Here is a 14715-nt window from a genome sequence, read left to right on the forward strand (position 1 = left end):
ACTGATGTCACCTTGTCATAAGAAAGACATCCTAAACAATATTAACTTTTTATTTAAACTAACATTGTCAGACAACAGACATAAGATGCATTCATGTTTTATATCCTGCTACTGAACAGTGTCAGTCAAAAGATGAGGCCTATTTCCAAACTTTCTATTTGTGTTGTACACGTATACATACTCCCCGTCCTTTCCCACACATAGAAACAACTGGAGCAGATGTAAAAGGTGAAATCCAAAGTGGTCCCAGTGGTATTAAGCACATTAAGAGCTGTGAGTTCCAGACAGGGAAAGTTTCTGATGCAACATCTAGTCTGCTGCCCAGTGGACAGCATATACATCCACAGCCAAGCAGAGTTCATACATACATTCACCTCATTCTTAGTCTCTTGATGTGGCTTTAAAACGAATATCTGATGATGTATTATTAAACATCCATCCGTTTTTCTGCAGCTCCTGTTCAAGATAGCTGGGAGTCCATCTTAGCTGGATAATGTGCAAACTCCACAAAGAAATGAGCGCAGCTGGGTTTTAAAACCAGAGATTTTCTGGCTGGGAGTTGACAATGATAAAATCACAGAAAATAAGGACAAGTAGGATGATTTTCCTTAGTTTACTGCAGCTAAATATGACTGAATACATACTTCGTTTGGACTTGTCTTACTTTAAGTGGATTTAAAAGGTTAAAATGTAAAATGTTACCATAAAAAACTGCACTTAAACACGAGACTACACGCAGCACATGTGGGCCATGTTGGTTTCCTTAAAGAGAGACAGATGACATGTGGAATAGGTATAAAAATGAAGAGAGACCATTAGTCAATCCACCAAATTATACTCAGTCATTCTAAAGTAAGGCAGCTCCACATGGTGCTGTTTACACCGTGAAGCTCCTAATTTACCTAATGACAGCTCCATGAACACCAGCTATAAACTGCACATTATCACATCCCAGCCTGTCAGAGCTGTAAATAACTTTTAGGAACACAGATAAGTTTCCTTTATATTAGTTCTAATTTGAACCAAAAATCTCTTAAAACTATACCTCTGTTATTTTATCTTTATGGAGACATAAACAAAACCACTGAGGTGCATTATTTTTTTAATGATACCCCTAACAAGGCGCTAAGGTGTCTATAGTGTCACAAATTGCTATAGTAACTTCTTTCCCAGCCAATCTCTCCTTAACGATGTGTAAAGCAGATACCTTCTTATCTGGTGTATTGACCAAGGGCACCTGCACAGCAACAGACTAAATCAATAACATTTGAAATTCCTCTGGTTTCAAACCAGGCATAATGCTTAAGAGCTTTTGTTAGCATGTCCTCTCTCTTGTGCGACATTTATTATCATCTTGACACTGATAGGACCATGGACAAGACTTAATAGATGATTTATTAGAACTGCCAAACCATCTGTCAACATATTCATCTGTTTTATGCACATATGCTCCATTTACATTTCATGTCACAAAAGTTGGACTTAATTCAATGAACTCTCTGCTAATCATTTTATTTTCTATAAACAGGGTAATGTAAACGTGGTAACTGAGGAAACATTATCAACATTCAGATAAAGAAGCTCCCTCATGTAGGGACTGCAACTTTTCTCCTTCCTTCTTTGAAAGTAAGTCACAAGCCTCAGAAACAACAATGAGTCACATGTACTGTTCTGTAACTCATCCTCTAAATGTGTCTTCTTACTGTATGTACTGTGTTTGTTTTTTTTAATGTGGCTGTTTGGATCACAGTGCAGGGCGTTGTATGTCATAGGAGATGATACAGGAGCACGGTCCAGAAAGCACTCAGGCACACGCCCGACAGAGTCACGGCCAAATCACTGCTCTGCTGGAGCCACTGCTCGCCGCCCAGAGTGAGCCGTAGATTCCCCTCTGCTCCGCGGGCTCGCCCCCTGACGCCATTTTGCTCTGTACTGAAGTCAGCACCACGTTGGCTGATGGAAGACGCCCTCCTGTGTCTGTGTTCTGTGTTTAATTGCAAATGATGAAATGAGATTAAGATATTTTCTATTGAGCTTGTGTAAAATGATACATGGGGAAACTGCACCATCGTGTGGTTGACGTTTGCAAGTATCTGCAGCATTGAGCAAACAGCGTCGCTTACCCAGGCAGCTGTCCAATGGCACGACGACAAGGATGATTAAGATGGAGAGGACAGATGCATATGTCTATAGAGAAGGAGGAAGAATGATTTAAATAAATTATTACATTTTCTCTTTCAAAACAGCAACCTTTAATGGATTTAATGTCTTATTCATGACTAGAGCCCAATTTGAATCTTCATGTATTTCAATAATTAAAAGAAAATGGATAATGATAACATACAGTAGGAGAACAACTTGTGGTATGATGAGTTTTATTATTTTTTTCTGTTACATACAGAATGAGTAGGTTGTCTCATGCCTACCAAGAAGAGCTGAGCACGGTTCTGAGTCATCCTCCTCAAGGCTTTTCCCATCTGGAGTCCGAGCAGAGCTAAAGAACAGGGAGTAACTGCCTCCTCATCCTCAGCCTCTACACATCTTGGATAAAATAAAGGAAACTGTGTTACACACAATCAGAAATACCATCAGCTGTAGTCACTCAGACAGGATCGATTAGCATTACTCTTTGTTACGACAGCTGATGATTTAGTTTATTTTTGGTTTATTTTTTGTGTTTAAAAAGACACCTTTTTAAGATCTTCTCCATCACAAAGTCCGGCTCATCGTGACGTGACGCATTGAACAAGCTGAGGACGCTCTGTGGAAGAACGTGCCCACGATGTGCCAGAACAGCCAGGTTGTACACCCCCTGTGAGTCAGTGGGAAAACAGAATCAGAGCAGCAGGCCAATGGTTTATTCCGTCAGAAAAGTCTTCTAATAATAACACTGTGTGATGTTGTGTTTTTATTGCAGTGGGCCTCAGCCTGTGGACGTTTAATTAAGTTTATCATGGGGTGATGAGATTACAGCCCAAGTAAATCTGTCACCTGAGGGCTGCCCGCTAGAGCCGCTCTGCTATACATTGATACGGCCTGCTCAGCCAAGGATAATGAGTCCTCTCGTGTGCTGGAGGAACAGCAGTTGTAGTAGTAGTAGTCTCCCATTTTCAGCAGCGCTATAAAGAAGATAAATATTTGCTGCTCAGTGACCAGGCTGACAGAAAAGAAAAAGGTTAAAGCAAAATGAAATGAGCTGAACTCACCAGATGGATGAGGATCAAAGTTTAATAAAGAGTAGCTGTGATATCTCCACTGACAATCGTAACCGAGATTCAGCTCCTAAGAAAGAGCAGAGTAATAATGAAGGTTAAGTTATCAGCTGCTAATAACGGCCCTCTGGCATACGTCTCCTCTTTAAATGTGTGACTGGAATTATGTGCAATTTGTCCATCAGCTACGATTACGACTACTTATGAGACATCGACTGCAGAAGTGTGTTAACAATCAAGCTAAAAGATCGGGCAGTGCTTGTTTGAGGGACACACATGAAGAATTTAAAACTAGACAAAGGTGCATATGTTTACCTCACACAGGTGTGCCACATTGCTCTGGGCTAAACCAAGACCAGCCTCAGCTGCCAAAACATACTTCACAAATGCTTCCTGCCTGTTGGCAACACAATTAGAGAAATATGAAAAAGTGTGGATGAACACAACCGGCCAGCAGAAAGTGACTCAATGAGGATGATCGAAATGTGATTGAAACTAATTTCCCTACCAAGAGCCCTGGAGATAGGCCTGAAGAGCCTCTCTGATCATAAATCCAAGGTGTCCGTTCTGTTCGCAGACCTTCTTTAGCATTCTGTGCAGAGGTTAAAGAATTGCTGATGAATTATGGAATATCATTTACTTCTCATAAACGGGAAATATTATAACATGATCTAAAAATAGATGCAGATTTATTAAGGTCATTCTGTAAAAAAAAAAAGAAAAGACAAAGACAGCAGCAGAGAGCGTCTTTAAATTCATAAGATACCAGAAGAACTTTGGTAAGCAGAATCTCTGTGCCAGGCAATAATGTCGTTACACTGGTTTTTATTTTTAGACATGCAAATGTTGGGTTCTGACCTTGAATTAGCCACCGTCATTGAAATTAGATGCCACCGAGCTGCAGGCTACAGTGCCACAGCTCATAACAATGCTTTCTTCACCAAGCTAATGAAAGCCTCTTACATCACAGCCCTCTCCACATCCTGAGACACCCCTTGCAGGCCTCCTGTTGAAAGGTACCACGCCGCCTCCACTGATGCGGCTACGTGCCCGAATCGAGATGCGTTTAGAAACTGCTGGAAGGCAGCACTCTGTGGGTCATACCAGAAACACATCAGCTCCACAGTCATCCCCGAACAAAGAGGAAACTACTCTTTGACAAAGTCTAAGAAGTAAACCTCATTCCTCCATGGTCTGTCAGGGTTTTTCCCATTGAGGTGATAAACTCCCAGGTTGAACATCCCATCATCACTCCCGTTCAAAGCCGCTTGCTCAAAGTATTTTAATGCATTTTTGTGGTCCTTCAGTACAATCCCATGGTACCACCCTAAACCATTCAAGGCATTAATTGAGCCCTAAAGCAAGGAAACAGACGCTGGTATTCAGGGTGAACTCTCTTTTGGTAAACACAGCAATTGATCTCCGCTCACTCACCATCGCGGCCGCTTTTTTCAGCAGCTGAAAACCTCGAGTGTAGTTCCTTTTCACCCCTTTGCCCTGGAGGGATCGACATCAATCAGAGAATCAATAAGTGTCAAAACAACCCCACACACACACACACAGGAACAGACACAAAAGGTCCAGCGTTCAATTCAATCATAAAAAAGTGGTCTTAATAGTTTTACTCAACCTTCATTAGGAGGATGGAGTAGTCGTACATCGCAGAGGGATCCGTCATTTGCATAGCACTTCTCTCAAACCACTTCACTGCGCTCACTATGTCTTTTGAGACTCCGTTTTGTCCCCAGTATAGCATCGTTCCCAAGCGTTTCTAAAGTTAATCGAGTTTTTATTAGTCTGTTCTGGTAACTGGCTCTTCCACTTGCCACACAGGACAAATTAAAAAAGGGCTGAAGACTTTGTCTTTATGGTTTTATACTCTTGCACATGTAAGCATATTTGAATATTAAATCTGATGGAAAGCCAGATAAGCTTTGCAGCTCACATACCTGAGACTTGATGTCTCCCCTCTCTGCTTGGAATTTCAAAAACTGGAAGACATCACCTGACTCATGTGTCAGGGTTTTTAAATGGTCTTTGTTGCTTAAATAGATGTATTCAGGTGTGTATTGCTGGAGAAAAGACAAAAATAATCGCTATTATTGTAAACAACGACAGGTATTTGATTAAAAAGATTTGACTGACAGCAAACAAACTCGCAACAGTCATCAGATTGCGATGCCAAATCCTGATTGGTGGCATCAGCTGTTTTAATTAAAGCTCAGTCCGCATCAACGTCACAGCCAACAACAAAAAAGATGAAAGTCAGTTATTTTTTTTTCTTTTTAATTAAATTGTAAGCAGATAACATGTTGCTGTGTCATCTAAATTGACCTGAAAGTTTTCCTATTGGTCAAAACTCTAATAAGATGTTTTCTCTATGTTTAGGAGTATTTCAGCTGCAGCAGACAGTAAGGTATCTGCTGCTTTTATGCATCTCTCTTCACTGGATGTAGCTTATTGAAATACTCAGAGAATAAACAGGAAATCAGCTGGAAGCAGCCTTTTCTCATAGCGGGCTCCTTATCTTTGGAGTACTCTCCCTCCCATTCATCAAGACTGCTCTATTTTTAAATGAAGATTTAAGAGCCACTCTCCTCTGATCTAGCCCGCTGAACCAACAAACACACTATTAATCATATTTTGAAGTCTGTGTGTTCAGTAAGACTGCTGTCATATGTAAAGTATGTTTGTAGAGATCAATAATTTGTCAATGACTTTTTATACTGCACAACAGGACATAATAAAAAAACGTTTCTACGACCACGTTACGTCTTTTCTCTTTCTTGCCAAAAAAGATAAACATACCATTCATGTCTGCTCAGGTGGGAACAGCTAATGTGTGGGTTCACGAAGGCAGGAAAACTATCTATTAGCATATTGTAAAATTCACTAACAGTACTGTCTTTTCCTAAATAGAAAATGAGATTCAATTAAAAGTGGAGCCTCTCAGTATTTTTCCCACTTTTATCTAATCAGTTTAATGAAATAATTACGTTTTGTAAGAGGATCAAGCATTTGTCTGAATCACACATTATTATTGGATTTAATCTGAGACGCGTGCACATCTTTCACATTAGTGCAGGAGGGTCTCTATCCAGTTTAATTCTGAAGGGATTTCAATTTGATATAGTGCAGGATGTGTTAAGTGAGAAGAAATAGCTTGAATTGGGCAACTTTAACAACCCTGCCATATAAACTCATATTTCACTCTGAAATACTGACTTTGGGTCTGTGGCGTTCAGTAGAAGGAAATGCATTTATTTTACAGTGTTACGTGGGTGGAATTAGAGTGACTGAACAGGGGAGTTGCAAGCAGGTTGTCTGCTGTGTAGTCTGTAAAATAAAGATGCATGAATAACTGGGCATGCACTCAGTATTTAAAACACTTATTCCAAAAAGATAGAGATGCAAAATGCAAATACAAACAGAATGTAATGCTTTGCAAATCTCATAAACTCATGTTTTATTCAGTAGAACATAAGCAACATAGACGTTGGAACTGAGACATTTCACCATTTCATGGAAAATATTGGCTCATTTTGAATTTGATGGCAGCAACACATCTCAAAAAAGTTAGAACAGAAGCAACAAAAGCCTGGAAAAGTTACTGGTAGAAACTTCTGACAACTAATTAGGCTAAATGGCAACAGGTCAGTAACATGACTGGGTATAAAAAGGAGCCTTTCAGAGAGGCAGAGTCTCTGAGGTGTAAAGATGGACAGAGGTTCAATAATATGTGGAAAAACTGTCTACAAATTGTGTAAAAATTTAATGAAAATGTTCCTCAAAGACTTTAAAGATCCCACTATCTACACTGTATAATATCATCAAAATATTTAGAAAATCTATTTGGAGTAAAATATTAGTTTATGAAATCTGCAAATCACTGGATTCTTACACAGAATCCCAACTGGAATTCTACAAGGTTTCCCAGTTCAATTCAGTTCCATTATCGTTTAAATATGAAAGGATTTTCCTTCAGTGTGTTAAAAATGCTTTGTTAGCCTGTACGCTACCACTTTAATGCAACTTCTTGACACGTCCTACAGTTTTATCTTCAAACTATACTGCAAAAGTGAGTTTTTTATGGTATTTGTAAATGAACAGATTTCTGGATGACATGCATACAAACTGACAAACATGGAAAAGAGAAGTAATGTTTATGTGCGCTGTTCCAGATTTCATTTTGAGTTATCAGACAAGGTAACGTGGGAAAAAGTCACACTAATAATAAGAATTAGATATAAATCCTGTTGGCCCAACCAGTTTAACTAAGTTTGCCCTTATTTGAAACTCAATATGCCAAAAAATCTACTTTTTTTTGTTTGTTTTATTGAGTGAGCTTTTATAAGGAGTTTTTGTGTGTATGCTATTCTTTTTCTGCTATTGCAGTTTCATACTGAGCTGATGAGCAGTGATTTTGTATTTAATAGCATTAACTAAGTTTTTTTTTTAACTGCCTATTAGTACCACCACTTTTCCTCCAGTAATGCAAATATTTAACTAACGTTGAGTAATTGATACCTTCTTTTCATGCATCTGTGAACTGTCAATGTTGCTCTGTGCCCCAGCATTGGAATAGTAGCTGTAAGCCATGTCCTGGTCTCTAGGAAACCCATCAGTCCCATGTGTGTGTTTATAGCCTGCATGCATCAGGGCAAAACGGTCGTCACCGGATGCACCGATCAAGCTATAAACATGACCCTGAAACACACAGAGGGTCAATATTATAAGACATTGAATGAATGAATGAATGAATGAATGAATGAATGAATGAATAAATGAATGAATGAATGAATAAATGAATGAATGAATGAATAAATGAATGAATGAATGAATAAATGAATGAATGAATGAATGAATGAATGAATAAATGAATGAATGAATGAATGAATGAATGAATGAATGTTCATGTATGTGTTAATTATTTGTTACTGATAATATAAAATAAAAAGTTAATTAATAAAATAAAAACATTTTTAATAATAATTGCTCCAAAAATCACACATGTACTAGTATCATAAAGTCATTATTAGGATACAGGGAAGGTATGAGTCTACCTGTTCTTGATTGACTGAGTGTCCCAGGCCAGACAGGTGTATGGTGGCCAACAAGAGTGATGCTCTGTGATTTCCAAAGCAAGAGGACACTTGTAAGAAAGCCATTGATTCGGATGTGATTTTCTTTTCAGCCTCATCCAGGGGGAACATTGTACCCACTGCCAGGTTAAACAAAGCACTCTTGAGGTTCTTCACACTCCAAGATCCTGCAGAAATGGATAACGATGTGAGAGATGAGATCAATCACTAACACAGTTCATACCTTCCTGGGCTGAGATGCAAATCTGTTGCACCTGTCCTGATTTCATCCTCTTGCCTTAGCAAGAAATGAAAGAATGTGCTGTGTTTACGCTGTGTTCCCCAGGACCATGCTTGTGTGCAGGTTTTCTCATTTCTTTTAAACTGACCCAACAGCCTGAGGAAGTCAGGAGTACACACAGCTGAAATAAAACAGATACAGCAACCTGTCAACAGCATTGTTCACACACTTCTTAGTTGTGCAATTGAGTATTTGCACTCTGGATGTTACATCTGCACAAAGTTTGTCTGTTCAGATTGGTTGCAGCATTGCGTTTATAGGGCATGTCAGAATAATCTTTCACCTTTACTGGCTGGTGAAGGAAGGTGAGCTGCAGTTGCTTCCTGAAAAAATGCCTTTGTAAATGTTCTTATTTCCTGGCATTCCTTATGAGCCCTTTCCAGCTCCTGTAATGTTGACTTAGGCTGAAGTGCATTCTTGACCTGTGGCAAACAAAATGATGTATTTGAAACTGGAATAAAAACAGAACAACAGTATTTGATTTATGACTGCAGCATCTCCACCTCTTTAGTTCCAAGACGGTAGTATTTGATTGGCCCAAAGTAGCCGTGGATGCCGGCCATGTATTTGCTTCCTCCAATCACAAAGTATCCATCAGTGTCATCAAAGTGGATACTGTCCTGAAATCTACATATTTAAAAACCTTAATAATCATTTATACTGGCAAAAGTAATTCCTGGACTAACTGGTTCTTTTTAAAGGACAGTGTTTTTTATCAGTGTCTTACTCATATACAAATCTGCGAGTTTCTTCATCCCATGTTGTATCCAGCAGAACCTGAAAGTTAGACATAGCAAGGCATGAGCTTAGAAAAAAAAAACTACTGAACTGTGAACAGCTTCAAATTGAAGTACACACTGCAATCGCCCTGAGTCCCCCAGCTGGAAAGAAACAATCTTTCAGGATCTTACAGCTGTTCCAGGAGAAAACAAAACGCCCCAGCACAAAAAGAAAACTCAGGTGAAAACGAATGACTGCAAGCTCAATTTCGATTTCTATTCCTCACCCGACCACTCAGACCCACATGTTGGGGTGATCTACCTTTGAGTCGAGTACGTAACAGTCCAATCTAATCCATTTCCACAGGGGCAATGCCACGTTGGCTTTGAATGCTTCATCCTCTCCTGTTGTTACATGTGCCTGAACTATGATGTTTCCTACACAGGAGAGATGACAGTTATATATTTCACAAGAGGAAATCCAAAGTTCTTTATTAATACATGGCACAGTCTGTTCCTCTGTCACACAAACACACATTATCCCTCACAATCATCTCATGATACCTTAGTCAAATCCTCCATGGCAGCTTGTTGTCTTCTCAAGCTGCCATGACCCACCTGTGTCTGTAAGCTGCAGCAGGACAGAGTCATAGAAATTTCTCCTGTTGACATGATGGATGATCCCACAGAGCTTCATGTGACACCATTTTAACAGGTAGATCCACACAGATAAAGTGACTCTAAAAAAAACCAAGCAACCAAATATGATTTGACAAATCATTTCTTTAGCCACTCGAGCGTGAGGCTGGATTTAAAACGCTGTGATGTCTGCTAAAACGCCTGACCTCTCTGCTTTTCAGTGACCGTAAATAAAAAGCTTATATGCTCTGGTGAGGAGGCTTGGTGAAGCTCATAAAGTCATTTATAAAGACATTGAAGTAAAACTGGAAGTTGTTTGCTAGAACAGATGCTGGCGCTGAAAAGGAAGCAATCACTTACATGTGACCTGGCAACCTGCTGATCTCAACACAAACCAAAACGCCATGTGTGTTCGGGTTCACATTTAGGATTTTCAACATCTAAAAAGCTATTTTTTAGAATTTAGTGCAACATTTTCTGATACTGCTGGAAAGTTTTCTCCTGCTGTGTAGCTAAACTTCATATGGAATAAATTAAGTAAATCAGGAGTCAGTGGGTGAAGTTCACCTGGGTTGTGACACAGCGTGAAGGCGGGCTCTCTCCAGGGCTCCGTTAATGAAAGGCTGGAATCTGCGAACTCCCCCAAAGTGCTCACCAGTACTCGCCAAAGGAAATTTCAACATATCGATTGCATCTGTGTATATAAAACAAAGCAACAGACCAAGTTCTTAAACGGCTTTGGAGATAAAGATTGTGTATTAACAAAAAATGTCATTATGACTAAGGGCCTGACCTGACTCTTGTGGGCACTGATGGATTCTGCTGCTGGTCATCAGTCGAGCAGACCATGACGGGCACCCAGCGGGAGGTTGACTCGGCCCTTTGGAAAGCAGTGCTACTTGTAGCACTTTATAAATCCTCAACATGGAGCTGTGGTATGTGCTGATTTCGCTGCCTCTTTTTATATAATCCAGCCAGGCATGAACTGTCACATTCTGGCTTTCCAACATGTTCCTGCTGAAAAAGTCATGATGATGTGAAATGGACAGAGGCAGTCTGAGCCGCACCTGCTGGATCCGGTAGACTCGAGTTGCGCTGCTGATCCATTTTCTCCTGAAGACCACCAAATCTGTCTTCCTTAATGTTGACACCACCACCTCCACGGCAAGCTGACATGGCCTGGAGCACTGATACCGCACACGGACCACTGAGCCATCTGCCACTTTGTCAGGGACTGAGTCAAACCCTATGAAATTGTCAGGCAAGGTCTCACCACTCTGAGTGGAAATGGCCTGTAACACACACTGTCCCTGAGCGAGGTGGAAAAATAAAATAAAAATATTACAATACATGAACTGAAGACTTCAGAGCCCCCCCCACCACAGATTAGACAAATGAATCATATGCTGACTGTGTTAGCCTGTCAGGCAGTCAGAAGGTTTTTTTCTAACAGCTGCCTGCTGCATCTGAAAACAATAACAACGGCAGTGCAGAGACAGTGAACAGAAACATGAGCTGAAACATGTTAGTAAGTCTTTAAATATAAAGGGATTATTCAGCTAATTAGCTAGATAATTAGCTCATCCAGTATCACTAAAGGTGGTGTATTGTTGTTTTCAATACAAGCATCGTACGGCTGGTTTAAAGATTCACTTTCAAATGTGTGTGATAAAGTTGCTTACCATTAGAAACGAAGAAGCAAAAACAAAAATGATCAGGTGAGACCAATTCATTTTGAATTCAGGACTTTTAATATAAACTAGAAAATAAAAACAAATATACGATCCCGTGATTCATGGTTCCTCCATTCAGCAAAGTTCGTTTGGTCTCATTGTTTTCAACCCTTCCTAAAAAGTGGGCAGTTGTGTGCGTGCACACCCTCCATAATGCAGCATTACTTGTTTTTCTGGTGTTGCAAGTTCAGCAACTGGCAAACAACCAGTGTCTGGGCTGGCTTTGCTAGTCTTTATCTGCTGTGGAACAAAAAATGTTTGATTCTCATTTGTTTTTCTATTAAGGATCAAAGCGTAGAGTCCAACTTAATTTGATGTGCTTGGGCCAAGGCATCAACTATCACCCTACGCTCTCTTTGGCCTTCTCCCACACAAGACTTTGAAGAAATCAGATCTGAAAAACAACCTGATATTGCAGTCAAAGTTAATTACCCATGGACTACTGACAGTTTATGTTTCAAAGAGAATGAAACATTGGTAATGTTGCTGACGGGTTGTTTTAGGTGACCACACAGGAACATGAGCAGGCTCTGCTTGTCTATATAAAAGGTGAATGCTGCTAGAACAGACAGAGGTATCTATGAGGCAACTGACAGGAAAGCAGGCTGGAGAGAGGGTTATAGAGCCATCAGAAAATACTGTAAAAGGATAAATTTTAAAGTGTAAAAAGACAAAGGGGATCCCAGTCAATGGCTTTGCAGGACCTGTGTAAGCTCCAGGACATCTTTCAGGGAGATAAAACCACTGATAGATCTTCAGTGTCACTTGGAGAAAAGACAAGCAGTAACTATATAAGTGGTTTGCCCTTCAGCAGCAGCAAAAGTCTTTTACATTTTTACATTCCAGTGGCAGAGTATCTGGATGAAAGCCCCATACAATTTGGGCAAATCAGCCTCATCCAGAGCTCCAGTCTTTCATCAGAAAGCTCCCTCCTAACACCGTCCTTATCTCCCAGCTTTCCATTTACATCCTCTCCATCTGTACCTCCTCCCTTTCCCATGTCTCATGGGACCACCACCTTAGCTTTTATGTTTCAGGGTGGTGTACTGGCTGCAGCAGACACTCGCTCCAGCTGCTCCGGCCTCGTGGCGTGCCCGGCCTCCCAAAAGATCCTGCCCATCCACAGTCATTTGGTGGGTACCACCTCGGGAACTTCGGCAGACTGTGCGCTTTGGAAGCGGATTCTGGCTCGAGAGCTGCGTCTGTACCAACTCCGCCACGGACGTCGGTTGACCACAAGAGGTGCTGCTAAATTGCTTTCACACATGCTTCACCCTTTTAAGGGAACTGAGCTCTGTGTGGCTGCCACATTGTGTGGGTGGGACGGAGGGGAGCTGGATAATGGATGTCATGACTGTGAAGTCACAGAGACTGATCACAGCGATAAAAGAAAAACAACAAGTCAAAAGACTGACCTGGAAATTATTGCAGATGCTTCCACTGAAAATGTCTTTGTACCAAAGACTCAGATCTCTACAAAGAAAAGTTTTTCTGGACCCAGCTTGTTTTATGTATGCAGTGATGGTACTCGCCTGCAGGGAACTCTCTTTTCTGTAGGTTCGGGATCCCCCTATGCCTACTCCATTTTGGACCAAGGGGTTCACTGGGGACTGACAGTGGAGGAGGCCACATCCATAGCTAGAGAAGCTGTGTACAGAGCCACATACAGGGATGCATACTCAGGAAACTGTGTAGACATTTATCATATCACCTCAAAAGGCTGGACTCGCAGGACCAGGGAGGACTTGAAAGAGGAATATTACAGAGAAAAGGAAAGACGACGACAAGAGGGAATGACGCGACTTTGTCAGAGTAAAGACATGAAGCAAACAAAAATGTCATGAGAGAAGAAAAGCAAACACCAGGGAGTGTTTTGAAGATGCTTGACGGCATCTTTGGAGCAGATACTGAATTAATGAACAAGCCAGGCAGTTGCATCCTCCAGGCTATTTCTCAAATGATTTGGGCATGCATATCGTTCCATTTATTAAACAGCTGATGTTTTGTTTGCACTGATGATAAAATGCACTCAAACAGCGTGCTGCTGGCTGGCTGGCATTTTGATGTAGATGTTAAAGCATTATGAATAATTTCATCATTTCAAGTATGAGATAATTACTACCTACTCCTGCATGTGGTTTAATCGCATAAACAGGGAGAGGCAAACAACAAGTAGTCTAAAGATCTAAACGTCCAGTGGCTGTGGGTTAAAGTGATTTGCTGTGTATCAGAAGATATTAAGCTATAGAAACAAGGGGCTGAAAACTGATTTGAGTCTGCTGTCAGAATACAATAAATTAATGAATTAATTAAATTTTGCTGAGCTTGACTGTTTTGAATGAGCTTGTGGTCATAAATTTTGTTGACAAGTTATCATTTAAATTACAAGGACTCTGCAGAGACAGGCCAAACTGTACTTAGCAATCATTCATTATTAACCTCAGTGTTTAACTGAGTGTAAATAGCCAAAACGCAGAGGTCAAGGGCAACTAGTGCAGCATCATTTATCATATGGGAGCAGTTTTGAAGTGTTTGGATTATGCGATGATGTTGTGTTTCTCCATGTCAATATGATGAGCTAATTCATAAGTGTTGTAATATATTGTGTATGACAGTGTTTTTATTGGCTAACATATCCTTATGTGTGCAGCCAGTATGTGTATGTGTTATTAACCAAGCAAGATAAATTACATGCAAGGATGCGTGACTGCAACATGAGATGTGCACAAGTACCCCTGATGATTGACTGTAGCTGTGACAGTGAGAGGAGAAAACTTCCCTTACTCCCCAACCTCATCCATAATTCCCATCTTTTGGAAGATTGTTAATAGTGGAATTACTAAGCAAGTGAGTTAAAAAACATAACAAGCAGGAATCAATTTGGTGGTCCAAATTTAAGAGTGTGCAAGGGGTAAATCAAAGTTCTGAGCCTAATAATAGAGCTCTGAGTCTAAACTTGTGTGAGCTGCAGTTCCTCCTTTGCTTGGCTTCTTCAAAGCTTTTTTTTATTTTTATTATCATTATTTTTTT

The 14715-nt window shown here is 40.3% G+C and overlaps 2 protein-coding genes across 2 annotated transcripts; one reads left to right on the forward strand and one right to left on the reverse strand.

Annotated features, from left to right (window-relative positions):
* Positions 1–729: 729 nt before the first annotated feature.
* LOC121653241 (protein sel-1 homolog 3) lies at positions 730–11793 on the reverse strand. The gene is made up of 24 exons (XM_042006578.1): positions 11635–11793; positions 10746–11262; positions 10520–10646; positions 9932–10053; positions 9636–9751; positions 9322–9371; positions 9098–9221; positions 8878–9016; positions 8569–8715; positions 8276–8481; positions 7740–7919; positions 5162–5284; positions 4843–4983; positions 4647–4709; positions 4391–4567; positions 4176–4303; positions 3721–3804; positions 3528–3609; positions 3207–3282; positions 2992–3119; positions 2691–2812; positions 2427–2541; positions 2124–2187; positions 730–1984 (listed from the first exon to the last, which is right to left on the reverse strand). Exons 1-24 carry the CDS (start codon positions 11683–11685, stop codon positions 1767–1769), a joined length of 3300 nt encoding a protein of 1099 aa, XP_041862512.1. The 5' UTR covers positions 11686–11793; the 3' UTR covers positions 730–1766.
* Positions 11794–11942: 149 nt separating this feature from the next.
* LOC121653242 (proteasome subunit beta type-11-like) lies at positions 11943–14398 on the forward strand. Its single transcript, XM_042006579.1, has one exon. The coding sequence runs from the start codon at positions 12375–12377 to the stop codon at positions 13527–13529; it is 1155 nt and encodes a 384-aa protein (XP_041862513.1). The 5' UTR covers positions 11943–12374; the 3' UTR covers positions 13530–14398.
* Positions 14399–14715: the final 317 nt, after the last annotated feature.

This window comes from Melanotaenia boesemani, chromosome 14 (assembly GCF_017639745.1).
Source record: "Melanotaenia boesemani isolate fMelBoe1 chromosome 14, fMelBoe1.pri, whole genome shotgun sequence".
Taxonomy (NCBI): domain Eukaryota; kingdom Metazoa; phylum Chordata; class Actinopteri; order Atheriniformes; family Melanotaeniidae; genus Melanotaenia; species Melanotaenia boesemani.